The sequence below is a fragment of the Schistocerca nitens genome, chromosome 5, assembly GCF_023898315.1.
Source record: "Schistocerca nitens isolate TAMUIC-IGC-003100 chromosome 5, iqSchNite1.1, whole genome shotgun sequence".
NCBI classification, from domain to species: domain Eukaryota; kingdom Metazoa; phylum Arthropoda; class Insecta; order Orthoptera; family Acrididae; genus Schistocerca; species Schistocerca nitens.
This window is the reverse complement of record NC_064618.1, coordinates 310,576,927-310,595,387: the sequence shown is the minus strand read 5'-3', so window position 1 is coordinate 310,595,387 and position 18,461 is coordinate 310,576,927. Positions and strand designations below refer to the sequence as shown.

At 39.2% G+C, this 18,461-nt stretch overlaps 1 protein-coding gene across 1 annotated transcript in view; it reads left to right on the top strand.

Annotated features, from left to right (window-relative positions):
• The window catches only part of LOC126259417 (GTP-binding protein 2), a 55,267-nt gene that overhangs the window by 15,356 nt on the left and 21,450 nt on the right, over positions 1-18,461 (top strand). The window contains exon 5 of the mRNA XM_049956197.1: positions 14,993-15,316. Within this exon, the coding sequence (XP_049812154.1) occupies positions 14,993-15,316 (324 nt within the window). The remainder of the gene's footprint in view (positions 1-14,992; positions 15,317-18,461) is intronic.

Genomic DNA, 18,461 nt, shown 5'->3' with positions numbered 1-18,461 from the left:
TGTTATAGTGTAAGTCATTATGCCTCTAGTATTGTCTTTACATATATTACTGTTGTTTTTGAGCTGTTAGCGAATGTTGATAGCAAATTTACAATGGAAGAAAGTGTGGATGTGGTCAGTATTGATTTCGTTTGATTAATGCAGGGAAACAAAAACAACAGTGCTCTTAGCTCACTGCTGGCCACACTTAAACAGTTTATTGTGCGGTTTTGCTCTGTGATTCTAGTAATGCCAAGTAGTACCCTTAAGAAGTAGTAGGAGACCTTTACTTGTTCCTTGGCAGACACAATTTATTCAGGTTCTACTGACCCGATTATTCTTTGTCTTTTGCCCTCCAGAACTTCACATTGGAAGATTAGATGTGGTATGCTTAACCTTCTTGCCACTTAGTCTACACTTAGGGGCTTCTTCATCTATAACCACCATGTGTAGGTGTTTATGTAAGTTCCCATGGCCAGTCATAAGTCCTACCAAAAATTTCATCTGTCTCCTGTGCAAGTCCAGGATTATAGAACTTCTCGTTGAACATGGCTTCATAATTGTTAGCTTGTGATGTTTTTGTTTTTGGATCATATTCTGTGTGCTGCCTCCTGATCCTCTGATTTAGTTTTTATTTTACCATTTCCTGAATGCTAGTTCACTGTCACTACTTCCTGTGTGACCAGAGACCCACAACAGGTTTACCGTGCTGCTTTCCCCTAGCCTCACAAGGACTTCATGGCATTGTGCAACAATCTTTGATCTTGTAGCACGAGCCGATAGAGATTTAAGAGCTGCTTGGCTGCCTGAGTAAATGTAAATGCTATGATCCTTGTAGCACCCACACAAATTCTCCTCTTCGCACACTCCGATTGTGTTTGTTTCCACCTGGTATTCTGTGACCAGCTTCGCTTAAGAGACTGCTGTCTCTAGTGTAGGCTATACCCCATATACTCTAGCCCCAACACCTTCACGTGTTTTCAACCTGTGAGTACATCATACTCTCTCCTGAACAGTCACGCTTCATTCGTCCACTGCACTGAAAGATTTATTGAAGCAGCCAGAAGTTATTGTATGATCAGCTGACATTTCTCCACCGTTCCTATATTTACCACACTCACTGTATTGGTATGCTGCTAATTCTGCCTGTTATGGCCAGTCTCTGAACTTTGCCAAACTCCTTAGCAGACACTTTCTGTTCCACTTTATTCTACCATTCTCTAGCCTCATAAATTATTATATTATATCGTATATGTCCAATACATACTCCTGGAGTTTAGACCCTAGTTTTTACCACCTAGTTCTCATAAGAGCACTTTTTGCCTTGGAACACATATTTGTGTATGAGGTGCCCCTGATAGTTTCACATCCAGGATTACCGCTAGATACTTCATTATTTCCTCTGCCGGTAGAGTTTCATCAAGGAGCTAGAGATTTTAGTATGTGTGTTGTATTTGCTTCCTCATAAATGGCACTACAACAGTTTCCTTTCGACTGGCCCTTAAATCCTGTTTTCTTCACCAGTTTTCCACAATGACTAGTGCAAAATGTGCCAGTTTTCTAACAGTACTAGCAAATTCGCCAAGCATTACTGTGACTAAATCATCTGTGTATCTTTGGCAAAAGTAGCCACTAGTATTTAACTCTTCAATGAGTTCATTCTCTACTAGGTTCTACTGTAGTGAGTACGAGACCCCTCCTTTAGACACTCCCAATCATGTTTTCATTAATCATGGTGGCTTTGACCTTTCTTCTACTTAGCATAATCTTAATTGACCTCCATATGATGGTCTCAGTGCCATGCCCTTCTCAAACTTTAACCACTTATTTGAAGGCCACATTGCTAAAAGCTCTCTTGATGTCCAGGAAAACTTGGTGAAGTGTTGTAGTGTTGAGATGTGTGTTGGTTTACATGTAGAGGAACATCAGTTAACATTTTCTCCCTAGTATGCGCATTAATCAGTTTGTCTGATATCTGTAAAAGACAGGAGGCTCAGTCTCATATCATTGGCCTTGGTATGATCAGTTCTCTGCGGCTTCAGAATGTAAACAACCCTCACTGTCCTCCAAGCAGTAGGAATGATCCCTGCTGCTAGACTGACCCTTGCTTGTTACGGTAGAGCTTGAAGAAGACCATGTGGGTCTGGAGACTTAAACAGGTGAAGTGTTCACGCTGCCCACTGGATTTTGTTTTTAAGCCAACACATTCTTTGGCAGATTCACAGTTTTCCTTTTGATTACCAGTAAACCAGTGTCTCTCAGGGATTGACTCCTGGTCTGTGTTATCTGCCAGAGTGCAGTGAGAGAAGTGAGTCTCGACTACCATATCCAGCACCTCACTCGCTGTCCTTGTATACCCATCATCCACCTCCCTTAAAAGTTCCTCCTGGATTATTTGGTATTCTAATGGGGATTTTAGGACGTCTAGCACAAGTAGCTGTACCTTCCACTATGAATGCACTTCCTGGTGATGAGATTGTAATGGCAGTGATCACTGCATCTACCATTACCTCAAAGTCTACAAGTTCCCTTATTGAAGTTCTGACTTCAGATAAGCATGAGTTGACGTCTTTCCCATATGAGTCTCACCTTGCTTTCCTAGGATTCCTACAGGCCATGGTCTGTTTTACTCCCATTTCAATCTCAAACTTAATGCACATATGGTCAGATAAGAATGGCTCCATCACTACATGATTGGTTGACATAACTACCTATTACAGTGGACCCAAAAGTTATGCAAGTTACTTCTTCCCTTCTTCTATTCATGAAGGTTAGCTTCCTACACCCGTTCAAGATTTCCACTTTATTTTGTAGTAGAAACTCTGCTGTTTGGTCTCATTGCTTCCACTCACTAGGTTGTGAGCATTGGCATCACAACAAACCAACTGTTGCTCATTCTGCTGTGAGCAGCTATCTGCCAGTCTCCTCACTTCTTGGAGAGGAGTACTGTCTTTGTAAGGAAAGTAAGTTGAGGCCTATACAATTTCCCTCATGCTTCCTTCCTCAGATTTTTCATCCTGAGGGTCACTAAGTTCTTGGAACAGAAGTCTGCCACTGGCGAGAATGAAATTCTGTTCTACATATAAATGCATGTTCTGAAGAACTTTAGATTTCTAGCATCAATCAACTTATCTCAAGCTCTTTATATAGACAGGGTTACTGGATCATGGCCATGACCACCTCCTGTCTTGCCCAAGATGACCCAGGGCAGCAGTTGCTACTTTACTGTGTTGCAGGTGTATCTGCAACATTTGCAACCTCCAACTTTCTGCTATGTTCACTTCTCATGTCTTTGATTATCCTGATGACAAGCTGTGAGAACGCAAGCACACTTTTGGGTCCTGTTTTCACATTGCCACCAGTGATATTTTGCCAACTTTCACCACAACGATTTGGCTATCGGGTACAACTTCCCCGTTGATTAGATTTCATTCCGCTGTTGATGAGACCTTCTGGTTCTATGCCCTTATTTTCTTGAGCAGAGTCTCTAGAGGAGTAACCTTAAGGCGTTTTAATACCCAAACTGATACCTTTGCAGTCTTGAAGAGCTCACCCACTTTTTTGATCAACAGCTTTGCCTCCTTTCAAAGAGATCATCACCTTAAGCCACTCCACTGTTCCCATCCCCTCACAAAGATAAGAGCACTTTTGTCGAGATATCCCCCCTCTGGAATTTGAGTCCTGGACTTGGCATCTCCACTCTCCTCAAGAGAACCAACTGAACAACCTCCATCTGCTGCAAAATGATGTTGACCAGTAGATCTCCCTGTTTTATAATTGCTGTCCTGAAAACTGTGACTGCAGTACTAAAGGTCTGTTTCCTTATTTCCTGTCCCAGCTTTTCCTGGGTCCATTTATTCTGAGAAGTGGGAATATGAGACTCGTTCCTTTTTCTCTTGTTGCCTGTCTTAGACGTAGAAGGGGTCTTTGCACTCTGAGACAGTCATTTTATGGAGCTCTCAGATTCAAGAGCTTTTAGTTCCCTCCATTTACTTTTGGAAAGTCATTTTTTACCTTCCTTTTCTTTTTGTTCTTTGAGGAGTTTCCTCCTCTGAGCCTGAGATTTGGATTTTATCTTGACCTGGTCCAACTTCTCAGTAACTGTTTCCACTTTTTGGACTGGTCTGTTGCTAGTCTAATTGCAGAATCAGTTTCCAGTAGTTCCAACCTCAATCCTTGGGTGTTTGAGGTCTCATCAAGTCCCTCGGTTTTTGATCCCACAGGAATTGGGGATCTATTTCGTCGACATCACAGAACCCCATGTGGTGCAAGGCTAATTACTTGGGGAGGTTACCCGGTACCCCTGAGGACCCATTGACACATCTCCTGTGTCCCACACACCCGTTGGCATGGGGGTGCATCACATCATGGGTTGGGCATGTAGGGAGTCAACCAGAGAGACATGGGGTGTAGTGGAGTACTCATCATCAATTTCGTCCACTGAGGCCTGTCTGGCCTGGGAGACCTCCTACCAGTAGCTGTGCTACTATCTGTACAGCACTTAGCATCTTGTGAACACACAAGCCTTTCCACCTACATGGACAGTGCTTCTACAATGTGGTGTCACCTGGAGAGATGTGGTAGCATGAACAGCTATTTAAAGACATTACATTACAATACAATACTTTTTATTGGTCCTTTTGATCATTTGTTTTACAAGATATACGATATGATATTGGACAAGTCATTGTGATTTACAGTATATGTTTTTAATTTTTTTAGTATTTGGCAATAAATTTTTATGTTTCAAGATATTCATCTATACTATAATAACATTTTTGCAATAAGTATTTATGGACAGCAGTTTTAAATTTTGAAGTGTCTTATATTGTTTTAATGTTTGTATGTAGCTTATTGTATAGTCTGTTTCCTGTTTGCAGTGGTCCATTCTGTTTTAGTGTTGTTTGTGCATGTTGAACATGTATGTCCTGCTTTCTCCTTGTGTTATACAGGTGGATACTCTGGTTAGTTGACACAAGATTGTTGCTATTTTCTAAGATTTTCCTTACAAATATGATTACTTGTAAAATGTACAGACATGGTAGTGGAAGGATATGTAGTTTCTTGAATAAGGGCTTGCATGAGCTTCTTGATGCAGCATTTTCTATGGTTCTTACAATTCTCTTTTGGCATAAGACAACTTTTGCTAGCAGATGTGTTTCCCCAAAAGATTATGCCGTATTGCAGCAAGGATTCTGCCTGGGCGAAGTATACATCTTTTAGTGTCTCTTTTGATGTGAATTTTGATAGTATCGCAAATGGTATTTAATTTATTTGTAATGTATTTTGTATGTTGGACCCATCTTACATCTTCTTGGATCCATATCCCAAGAAATTTTGTAAAGCTTAAATTTTTGAGGGTTCTAGTAAACAACTCTATGTCTGGTGTAGTGGACATTTATTTTGCACTGTGTGTGTATGCATTGTAACTGTTTTTTTTCTGTGTTTATTACTAAGTTGTTTCCAGAAAACCAGTCTGTAATGTGTGTGGTACAATTTTTAATTTCAGGTAGTAATTCTTCTTTAGTCCTTCCTTTTACTATCACATTTGTGTCATCCAAAAATTTTATGTAATTATGGCATGGGCTAGTCGGTTCCAAATCATTTACAAAGAGTAGAAACAGAACTGGTCCCAGAATGGAGCCTTGTGGTACACCATACTTGATGCTCTGCTTTTCTGAGCAGTAGGACTTTATCTTGTTCCCTTCTTGGATAGTAAGCTCAACTAATTGCTTTCTATTTTGGAGATACGATTTTATCCATTCATAGGCCGGGCCCCTCATACCTACAGATTCAAGTTTCTGAAGCAAGATGTTGTGATTGATGACATCGAATGCTTTAGAGAGGTGGGAAATATGGCTGAGATATGTTCTTCATTGTCTGTTGCATTTAAGGCTTCATTTAGGAATGCATAGGTAGCTGTCTCAATAGATTTAGATTTTCGGAATCCATGTTGAGTGTTTGAGAAAATGATTATTTTTTCTATGAAACTGATTAGTCTTTTGTAATAGATTTTTCAATTATTTTGGAAAAACCAGATAATAGTGAGACTTGCTTGTAGTTTGATACTTCTGTTTTTATCCCTTTCTTGAACAGGGGTTTACTTTCACTACCTTCAATTTTTCTGAGAACACCCCTTCTGATAGAGACCAGTTACAGATGTTGACAAGTGGCCTGGCTATGAGGGGAGCACATATCTTCAAGATATAGTCAGAGATATTTTCAGTACGAACAGAGCATTTGGGCTTCAGTTCTTTGATTATATTAAGTATTTCCTTTTCATTGGTGGGGTATAGAAAAATAGATATGTTAATTATAGTACATCTGGATTGATTTATAGCAGTACAGTGTAAATTTTGATTTATAAGATGTTCAGCTATCTGTGTAAAGTAGGAATTAAATTTATTTGCAATTTTTGTAGGTTCAGTTATCACAGTTGAGTTCTCCATTAGGCAGTTAATGTTATGGAAGTCTTATCTGTTCTGCTGCAGTTTCTTTCCTGACAATATTCCATATGGATTTTGTCTTATTGATGGAATTTTTTATGTATGTCTCATTTGCCATTATTTTTGCTTGTTTGACAACATTTTTGAATATCTTTTTATAAGTTTTGTAGTAAGTCAAATTCTGATGATGTGAGTTGTTTGGACAATCTGTGCAGTAATCTTTTTTTGTTTGAAGATACTAGAATACCAGGATTAATCAATTTATTTTTTGTTTTCCTTGTGTATGTTTTCCTCTGGGTTGCTGGGTTGGAGGGAAGCACAGTTCAAAATAGTAGTAAAAATTGTTAATAAAGTTATTATATTTTCCATCTGTGTGTTCGCAGTTATAAATCTCTTCCCAGCTTTCTTTGCTCAAGTAATGGAGAAAATGATTTATATTTTCATTACTGTAGTTTCTACTGGTGATTTTTAGGCAGTGTTTAAGCTCTAGCTCGGTTTCCATACTAAGAGCTTTTGAGCTGTGTGATCCCCAAAGTCTGTGTCTAGTGTTTCTATTGTACAGTTCATTTCTACATTTACAAAAATCTGATCAATCCTGGTACGTGAAGTCTTTGTGATATGAATTGCTGTTTCTATGGTGGATTTCATGTTAAAAGTTTGCAAGAGATTCATTAATTCATTCTTTTCTTTGGTGTCCTTTGCAAAGTCAATATTAAAATCACCACAGAGAATAACTCTTCTGTTTCTTTGTGTTATTCTGTTAAGTGAATATTCCAAACTTTTTAGGAGAGTATTCATGTCACCAGTTGGAGCTCTGTGTAAACAAATAACGCTAGTTTAATGTCTACTATCTCAACTCCTGATAGCTCTACATCTTTTTCCTTCACTATTTCAACAGGAAATTTTATATTATTTCGTATGAATATACAACTGCCACCATGTTTAAGAATTTTTCTACAGAAATAACCACCTAGCACAAAGGTAGGAACACAGTATGTAACTTGTCCTCATCTAGCCAATGTTCTGTGAGACACAATAATGAGGTACTTCTTAAATCGTTTTCTAATAGGATTTGGATTTCACTTGCTTTACTAGTTAGTGATTGCACATTTTGGTGAAAAAGAACCAAGTTCCTATTTTTGTGTTTTACCTGTGAGTTTTTATTTTGTGTCCCCACAGAAAATCTTGGCTGTGAGGCGGAGGTCCGGATTTCATCTGATACATAATTTCTGGTATTTTTTAAATTTTCTTTCCAGGGAGATGTTTTACAGTGGGAATTTAACATTTCTCTGGAATATATTTGCATGCATGTATTTTCATCCCTATTACTGCTTGTAAGTTTCCCTTGTTCATTATAATCTGACAAACATCTATGAACATCTTACTAAATATTCTAGAACCTAGTCTGTTAAGATGCAATCCAACTTTACCAAGACACTTGTCATTAAGCAATTTGTTTGGATCAATGAATATTACACCCAGTTTATTACATTCCTCTTTAATGTCGTTTATTCTGTGTATGTATCTGTCACTTACCGACCCTCTGTACACAATGCCACTGATTATAATTCTCATGGTGTTGTAGACGTTTCTGGCAGTTCTTATTAGGTTTCTAATGTTGTTGATGATTTCTTCTTCACTGCTGCTTCGTAGACAGTTCATTCCAACATGAATAAATAGACCTTTGAGATTTCTATCACATATCTTAGTAGTGCTTGCTGCTGATTTTAGGATATTGCTGAAATGTTTTTGTAATTGCTTAGTCCTAATTCCAGGGTGAAAGTCTATTTTTGAGTTTGGAATTTTTAACATGGAGTCACCTATTATTAAAAACTCATTTTCTTTTGTAGTACTCAGAGGACGTTTCGTTTCATTTTCGGCATTTATATCACTTGTCCACTTACGTTTGTTTCCTACAGGAAGTTGTAACCTGAACACCACTTATTATCCTTATATCATACTTCTGCGCAATGAAAACTATTTTTAATGAAGAATTACCTCATTAGAGTAAAAATTAGATAAATCAGTCCACTTTCTTTTATTTAAATCATCAAAGACATTTATTATAGTTATAATAAAGTTGATGAGCTGTTTGTTGGAAGAACTACAACATACAACTTTCATTTCAGGTCCCAATCAATGTTTTAAAAAAAATTTATTGAGTTATTGGTTCCCCTCCTTTATTATTTTACGGAATTTGCCAGTCCATTGTATAACACCTATTATCCATTTCATAATGATTGACAACGAGCTTCGAACTCCTGTTCTGTCTACATCACATGATGAACACCAATGTGTTGAACCTCATTGGAATCATGGAAATGTTTACTTTCATTTCAGATGTGAATATTATATTTTGGTTGAATGGGCAGTGACATACGTAGTGATATTTTGAGGCACGTCAGCTTTTAAGAACCCATGAAAGCACACAGGTTATGTTAATTTTCTTCACACAGATAAAGATACAACAATTCTGTATTTACAGGAGACTTTTCATTGTTTACTGACTACTTGTTTCATCACAATAATGTCCAATTCAAGATTCTGGGATAAATTAACTGTTGTAGGTATTGTGGCAGAGAGAACATAGAATGTGATTTGGTTGCTCTTTGAAGACACGATGAACATTTATATCCTCAATGAACAAACAAATTGCAAAAACCAGAGATTTCTATATTGTTTTAAGCACATACTCTGTTCTATAGGTAGATAGCAATGTGGTATGTACACTTATGCATTATGTTGTAATATGCCCTTTTTAGCAATTAAGTATCAGTCACCTTTGTTCTGTGCAAAATCTGCCTGCCCAATCCCCAAATATAACTGTTTATTCTTTGACCAATACAGTTTTACTCCTGTTGATGGTCCCACTACTTTGGCATATTATGACTGTTTCATTACTCAGTATCACAGTGAAAACATTGTGTATATACTCTACAAGGCTGCATAGTTATAAACAATAAATGTATTGCATTTAACCTTAGATTATGTGTTAGAGATAAGTATTACATTAAGTATTTTCTTTCCTTGTGTACCATTATTATTTACTCACAGTGGTGCTGTACACAGTTAGTCTGTGAGTGAGATGCATATGTCCCTCATCATTATTGCCGCCCCACATTGACTTACTTCATACTGCCTCAGCTGTATTTACACCTGCATGTGAATAGCTCAAGTTTAGGCATTACATTACGTATGGTAAGAATCACGGCTGTTGTATTCTTTCTACCATGATACCCTTAGTGCTCACATGCCATTGGAATTTGTGTAATGTACTTACAGTGGTCTTTTAACAGGTTCCAAAATGAGTCTCAGCCCTACAAGGATACCACTAGTTGTAACTTGTATCTGCATCATGACATGGCATCAAATTTCCAGAATAAACTTTTATTCTGCAGCAGAGTTTGCTTGGATTTGAAACATCCTGGCTGATTAAAATTGTGTGCTAAAATTGGACTCAAGAGCTGGGACCTTCCAGAGGAAAAATTCATCATGGAAACAGCCCCTTAGGCCATGGCTAAGTCATGTCCCCATGGTGTCCTTTCTTCCAAGAGTGCTAGTCCCACAAGATGTGCAGGAGAACTTCTGTGAAGTGAAGAAGGTAGGAGATGGGATACTGGTGGAAGTAAAGTTGTGAGGATGGGTTCAGAGCCGTACTTGGATAGGTCAGTTGGTAGAGCACTTTACCCATGAAAGGTGGAAGTCCTAGGTTAGAATCCTGGTCCGCGCCCAGTTTTAATGAACCCGGAAGTTTCATGGCATTGATTATTTGTAATTACATGCATTGTAGCAAACTCCCTAGTTTGTTGTTCACACTGTTGTTTTATGATTATATTTAGCTGATGTATTGTGTTAGACATAATAACTGTTTGATGATGACATAATGCCAGAAATTTCTATAGGAGAATAAAAGCTTCTATAACCATAAATGGAAAGTGCCATCCTTTAAGCTCTACATTGTTGTTTTCCAGTAATTCAGTAATTCAATCCATCTTCCATTTCACAGATGTATTTTGTGATTGTGTATTTACTATTTGTGATTTGATCATGATGTATAACAATCAGAGATCCAGTGGGTAACTTTTCAAGGAACATTCCTTCATAATGCTCCTTAACCACTTCTCACAATGTCAGAATGGTAATATGCACCACATTTTTTCCCAACAATACATAAGCCAGCATTTTGCACTAATCCATCTTTGTTACCAGTGTGGCATATTACAATTTTCTTTCCAGAACTGTATAAAGTTTGAATAGTTTTTCCAGCCATTCCGCCCTTGAACATGTCCTCTGTGGTAATCATATCAATTTTTTTTATACATAAGACATTTTTTGTATCTGTTATAAAAACTTTCTGCAAAGATTTGGACCACACCAAATTTCATCAAATAGTCCATCCAGTATATCACTTGTGTTTTAAATTCCCACAATAACCAATATCTTATCACTGTTATTGAATTATTTTCCCATCAGCGTAAGCTTCTTGTTGAACATTTTGCATTTGAAGATCAATTTCCGAACAATATGCCAAATCTTCCACTTCATTCCTCAACTTTTCCAGGATGCCCAATACTTTTGAAAATCGTTTTTCCACAAAGAAACTTGTATTTTCCATCATTCGAAGCCTGTCAAAGCTTGTCCCATATGAACTTCTGTCAAAAAGTTGTTGATCTTATTGACACCTTTGTCTTCCTAACATCATCTGTTCTCAAAAAATCCTAACTTTGGAACTTGTTTCAGAAGAAGCCTTTTTGACATTTAAATATTGCACCAATGTGTCTTTTAATGTGTAAAATTTCTAAGCCTTGAATAGATGAACTTTTTGACACTTCATTTACATAGCTTGCAGCAGCTTTTCGTGAAATATTTCAATTTTTCCTCAACTCACTAATTAAGTTTTCCTTAATTACCCTGATTACTTTCAAGCAATTAAATAATTTCATGCAAAACTAGACCTCACGCTGGTCACTTTGATACCCTGTTTGCCTGTTTCTCTCTCTTTGTTTGGCTGTGAAAATTCGGACAAAATCTTATTGTGTAATTTATAGGGAGTCTTGTTTTCACTCTGCTCACACATTTGGCAGAAACATATCAAATGTTAATCATATGTTAAAATAGTCTTTTCTACATGCTGTCATAAACAGTTCAAGATATCAAAACAACATTTTTTGGAAATGAGATACGATGATTTTTATGGTCACTTGATTCCTGGCGCACAGGAAAGGATTCAGATGCACCGCGAGCGACCCATCCACAGATATAACAACCAATATCTCCAGAATTAAAAGATATATCATTCTGCTCCCAACTTTAAATACAGTTTAGATATATTGGTTACATTTCATATGCAAGAATGTATGGCCTAAAGTGAACTATACAGTTTACGCAATGTGATTTTACCGCTGCAAACTCTTAAAAATTTCATGTAGCCATATACTCAGTTTTGTGCAGCACAGTAATTATGATGAATAATGGAAATAAATTCAGACCTTTATTGAGCAAAGATATCAAGCTGCAAGATAAGGAAGAATCAAATTTTTTCATCAAATAAATTTCTTAAAATCGGATGATAAGTATTTTGCAGCTGTTGGTACGTCCTCTCCACTGCTTTGCCGAGAAGTCTCATTGCTGTTGCTCTCACTGTTGTGTGTGCTGCAGTGACATGATTCAAACATGGTTGAATTCAAACGTCGCTAGTAGTAGCAGAGGACAGACAGCACCCTGGATGTTGCTCATGCAGGACACTTTCATAGCTATACGTGTGGTAGCGTTTTGTTGTCCGAAGGTGTTGCGCACTGTCGGTCGCTTCTGTCATTTATGTAGGACGCGGCCTTATAGTTGGTGCACGAGCGATGGGACACAGTACTCTGAGGTAGCGATGAAGTGGGGATTTTCCCATACTACGATTTCACGAGTGTACAGTGAATATCAGGAATCCGATAAAACATCAAATCTCTGACACCGCTGCAGCCAGAAAAAGGTCCTGCAAGAATGGAACCAACAATGACTGAAGAGACTCATTCAGCGTGACAGAAGTGCAATCCTTTTGCAAATTGCTGCAGATTTCAATGCTGGGCCATCAACAACTATCAGCTTGTGAACCAACAACATCATATATGTGGGCTTTCATAGCTGAAGGACCACTCGTGTACTCTTGATGACTGCACGATGCAAAGCTTTACGCCTCGCCGGGGTCTGTCAATACCCCAACAGGCCTGTCAACACCGACATTGGACTGTTGATGACTGGAAACATGTTGCCTGGTCATACGAGTCTCGTTCCAAATTGTATTGAGCGGATGAACGTGTACGGGTATGTAGAGAACCTCATGAATCCATGGACTCTGCATTCAGCAGAGGATTTTTAGAGCTTGGGACATGTGGAGTTGGAGTGATATGGGAACTCCTGATTCATCTAGATACAGCTTTGACAGGTGTCACGTACATAAGCATCCTGTCTGATCACCTGCATCCATTCATGTCCATTGTGCATTCTGATGGACTTGAACAATTCCAGCAGGACAATGCGACACCCCACACGACCAGAATTGCTAGAGAATGGCTCCAGGAACAGTCTTCTGAGTGTAAACACTTCCGCTGGTCAGACCCCAATACCCCAGACATGAACATTATTGAGCATATCTGGGATGCCTTGCAGTATGCTTTTCAGAAGACATCTCCACCCCCTTATACTGTTGCAGATTTGTTGTGTCAGTTCCCTCCAACTCTACTTCAGACATTAGTTGAGTCCATGCCATTTCGTATTGTGGCACTTCTGTGTGCTCATGGGGGGCCTACACAATATTAGGCAGGTGTACCAGTTTCCTTGGCTTTTCAGTGTAATATGCACATGGTAAGATAAAACAAGTTACCAACAAGACTAATAATCTGTGTGTCTTCATCTGTCTCCACAGGTTTGTCTGTATGTTCAGGCTAATCTCAGGACTTACTGTAAGAATTTTTATATGACTTTCACTAAACGTAAGATTTACTATGGAGCTTTGTGTATATGATTTGTAAATATTTCGTGCAAATTTGCTGAACTATGGTGAATTAAAAGTATCCTGCCCCTGAGAAAACAATGGCATTGCCTCCTATCAGTGAATGGCAGAACACCTCGGAATCACGGTAGCTTGCGCAGGCTGTAGCAGCTGTCGGGTGGGTACCAGTGTTACATGACAGAGGGTGCTTTCTACCAATGTTACATGACAGGGGGTGTGTCATACTGATGTTGTTGCTTTGTACTGATGTTGCATGATGGAGCGTGCGTCGTACTGATGGTGCGTAGCAGAGGGTTGCTTCGTGCCAGTGTTCCCTAGTGGAAGGTGCTTCTTCCCAGTGTTAGGCAGCAGAGCGTGTTCTCTACCAACGTTACATGGCAGAGGGTGCTCCATACCATACTTGCATGGCAGAAGGTGCTCCACACCAAAGTTGTGTGGCAGACAGTGCTCTGCACAAATGTTGTGTGGCAGAGAGTGCTTTGTATCGGTGGATGAGGCAGGGTGCTTCATATTAATGTTGTGTAGCAGTGGGTGCTTCGTACCAAGGTTGCATGACAAAGGGTGCATCTTACCAATGTTAGATGACAAAGGCTGCATTGTACCAGTGTTAGTTGGTTGGTTGGGTTGGAGAAGGGGACCAAACAGCAAGGTTGTCGGTCCCATCAGATTAGGCAAGGATGAGGAAGGAAGTCAGGTGTGCCCTTTCAAAGGAGCCATCCCCGCATTTGCCTGAAGTGCTTTAGGGAAATCACGGAAAACCTAAATCAGGATGGCTGGTCGCAGATTTGAACCGTCATCCTCCCGAATGCGAGTCCATTGTGTTAACTACTGCGCCATCTCGCTCAGTGTACCAGTGTCGGAGGGCGGAGAGTACACGCTACTGAAGTTATGTGGCAGAGCCTGCTTTATAGTGTGTTATGTTGCAGAGGCTGCTTCATACCATGTTATGTGGCAGACCATTGTCATGTGGCAGTGACAGTAACCAGATAGCTGACATATTTCATACTCTCTTAGAAGTAGATCGGAAGAAATATGTGCACAGTTCAAAGGGATAAAGCAATATAATATATACAAGAATCAGTTCATTGTAGATACAATAAACTCACAGTTGCTCCATGCTCTGAGAAATTAAGAATGCAGTTATTTTTCTCAAATTACTAACCAGTTTAGCTTCTCCTCCAAGAAACAGGAGAAGATTATGTACTCTAGAATAATAACACACATATCCCACATTAAAATGCTTTACAATATGATGACTGCAAGCAAGCATATCGACTAACAAATCTATGCCCTCTTGTGTGAATATGTGTTGTAAATTCACATGTTGTGGTTGTATTCCAGTATTGGTGTTGAAAAATCTCGGTGAATGATTTCAGAATAGATGCTTCACTTGTGTGTACTTAATGGCATTTGCTACCATAAATCTAACTGTGTTTCTTGTTAGAAGTTCCATCATTTGAAAAAATTGATCTTTGTCACACACATATAAAAGGGTAGTTACATATTGCATTCAAAATGATAATACTGATCTCCTGTTAACTTCTGTGGCTTCTTCTTTTTCATACAGGGGCAGGTCATAAACTACAGTGAGCTAATGACAGCAGAGGAAATCTGCGAGAGTTCCACAAAGCTGGTGACCTTTATAGATCTGGCAGGACACAGGAAGTACCTGCGCACCACAGTCTTGGGTCTCACTGGTTACTCTCCACATCATGTAATGCTGGTCGTTAGTGGGAGTGCAGGCATTGTTGGCATGACCAAGGAACATTTGGCACTCGCTCTTGCATTGGACGTTCCATTTTTCATTGTTGTAACTAAGATTGATCTTGCATCACCTGCTGCAACTGTCCGATCGCTTGATTCAGTTCTGAAATCTGTTGGCTGCCGAAAAGTAAGTATAAAAATTTCTTGTCTGAAATATTCCTTTTTTTCCTATGCCATAATAAAATCAGTCTTACTTTGAAGTTAATCAAATTAAAATGTTTCTCTGCATGCTAATTCAGATTTTCTTAGCTCATTTATGTTTTCAGTGTTTACTATTTCACTATGTATTTAACCTTCATTCCTTTTTCGCCCTTGTTACATGGTCATGCCACCATTTGCATGCTGGTTGCATTGCTGCTACTGTTAAACAATTCTGTTGGTTTAATCTCTGGTCTTGGTACATTCTGTTGTGGAAGCCTCTTTCAGATGTCCCTTTCTCTCCTCTCGTAGGGCATGGGTACCTGCAAAATTTTTGCCATTCTTTCTTAAGTGCTTCATTCTTTTCCTTGTCAGATCACATATTCACTCATCTCTTTATTTTCTTGTGTCTACTTGTTTCCTTATTGTCCACAGCTACCTTGTTGTCAATAAATAGAACACATTATTTTAAACTTGTTTTTCAACTTGTTGATCCCCGGTGACACATTACATCTAAGATATGTGTCTAATACAATACTGGGAAAATGCAGAACTTTCCCTCTCATGAGTACTCTTTCAATGAAGTTTTCTTAAGAGATTGTTGCAATCAGGGAGTTTTAAGCATCCCTGTTAACAACAATTTGCAGCATTTTTTTATGATTTCTCCATTTTTTGTTCTCCTTGTCAGGTTCCAACAAATTATCTTCACTTTTTACCCAAGATAGTACAAAAATGGAATGGAAAATAGATTTGTATATTAAAAAATTTCATTTAAGAATCTCATATAGTCGTGCATGCAGTGAAAATGAGAAAAAGGTTAACAACAGAGACACTGTAGATAATGTGGAAGGAGTACTTTGAGCACTCACTAAATCCAAACCGATATGAGAGGAGGGAAGGTACCAGATGTGATCAAAGCAAATGTTGAAATGGTGAAGGTAGCTGAGGAGGTTGGGAAACAGTGGCTGTATTATGTAATGGGGTGGTTCGAAATGCGGAGAAGACACCAGAAGATTGGAAGAGGACCCTTTTTGTCCCTGTATGAAAGAAATGGAGTAGGAAGGGCTGTGGAAACTACACTGTGCCAAGGTATATGAAAAGATCCTGGGGACCTGAATCCAGACAAGGGTCGAGAACAAATTGAGAGAGGAACAGCATGGCTTCAGACGTGGGAGGACAACTGTAGCAGTACCACTACGAACTTGGGGAAGACCTTGTGATGGCTATTCGTGATACGGAAAAGGTATTGGATAGTGTCGATAGAAGAAAAGTCTTGAAGGCATTAGAAAAGAAAAGAGTGGAAAAAGAGACAACAAGCAGAGTGGAGGAGGTGTACTGTGGAAGTCTGATAGTGTGAAAGTGAGAAATGAAAGGACAGATTGGTTCCAGCAAACAAGTGGTGTGAAACAGAGCAATGCATTGTCACCTCACCCCGTCTTTGGGGTTTTGGATGAAATAATGACTAAACTCCATCTGAACAGGCCTCAGAATATCCAACAGTACCTACTGGCCACCATGTCATCCTCACACAACAGGCATCACTGGATGTGGATATGGACGGGCATGTGCTCAGCACACCCCTCTCTCGGCCATTATCAGTTTTGTGACAAGAGCCATGTCTTCTCAGTCAAGTATCTTCTCACTTGGTCTCATAAGGGCTGAGTGCACCATGCTTGCCAACAGCGCTCGGCAGATTCAGACAGTTAACCATCCAAGTTCTAGCTAAGCCCATCAGCACATAACTTTGCTAATTTAACGAGAATGGTGTTATCACTGCAACAAGGTCATTGGTAGATAATGACTAAGGTGGTAGAAAAAACTGGAGAAGACAAGATGAAAGAGTGGTGTTCACAGATTACTTGATGATCTGGGGAAACAGGGAGGAGGAGATCTAGAAGCAGCTGGATGCTTGGGAAGGAACTCTGAGACCATATGGAATGAAGTTTAATGTAAACAAATGTGAGATTCTGGTTACAAGTAGAAAGAAAGATAGACCAACAAGCAGAATAAGAACTGGAAGTGAACAGTTGAAGGTGGAGAGTGTCAAATACTTGGGGAGTGCAGTAGTGGAAAAGTGTAAGAAATGAGAAAGAGATCAGTGAATGTGGCAGTAGTGGAAAAGTGTAAGAAATGAGAAAGAGATCAGTGAATGTGGCAGCCAGGCAGAAGTACGTATGTGAAGTGTTAGGAGCTTGATTTGGAACTAAGACGTCACATAAAAAAGGCAAGGAATTAAATATATAGAAGTTACTACATCTCAACTGGCCTATGCACCTGCAACAAAGATAATGAAGAAAATAGGTATAAGCAGATTACAATCAAGTGAAATGAAGTTCCTCAGAAGTAGGATAGGAGGAACAAGGAGAGATAGGAGGAGGAATGAAAGGGCAGGGGAAATAGTGAAAGATGAGCCCTTGCAGTGCAGGATACAAACATTGAGGCTAAGATGGTATGGGCACTTAAAGAGAATTGAAAACAAGAGAATTCCCACGAAGACTCATACATGGAGATGCGAAGGAAACAACCAAGAGGAAGACCAAGGGACAGGTGGTTGAAAGGTGTGGAGGAGTGTGTTGAAAAAAGAACTGAGGACTGAACCAGAATGAACACAGAAAGATGGTGGGAAAACAGGACTAGATGGAGAGGCTTATGTGCCAAATATATCCAGCTTGGGGCTAGAAACTCTTCGAGATGGTGATGATAAAGTCTTTCCTAAATTTTAGTTTTGCAATATATTACCTGGCAAGGCTAATTGGTACAATGTAACTACACAAAGACAACCATTACACCACCAGTCAGTATTAATCCAGTATTGTTATGTACAGGCTCTAATTAGTTCTGTGGTTTCCCTAAACTACTTCAGGCAGCTACCAGGCTGGTTCCTTTAGATATGGTCATGAATGATTCCCTCAGCTAGTTCGCTCAGTGCCTCTCTCTCTCTCTTTCTCTCTCTCTCTCTCTCTCTCTCTTATTTCTTTCTTTCTCTCTTTCTCTCCCTGTTGCTCATTTGTCTTCTCAAGCTAGTTGGCATCTCAAATTTTGAGATCCCTGACAATCTGTTTCTCCCTGCTCTCATGAGGACTTCTTCTCGTTCTCTTCCATATGGACATGTTGGTCAATGTATGCCCAGGGAG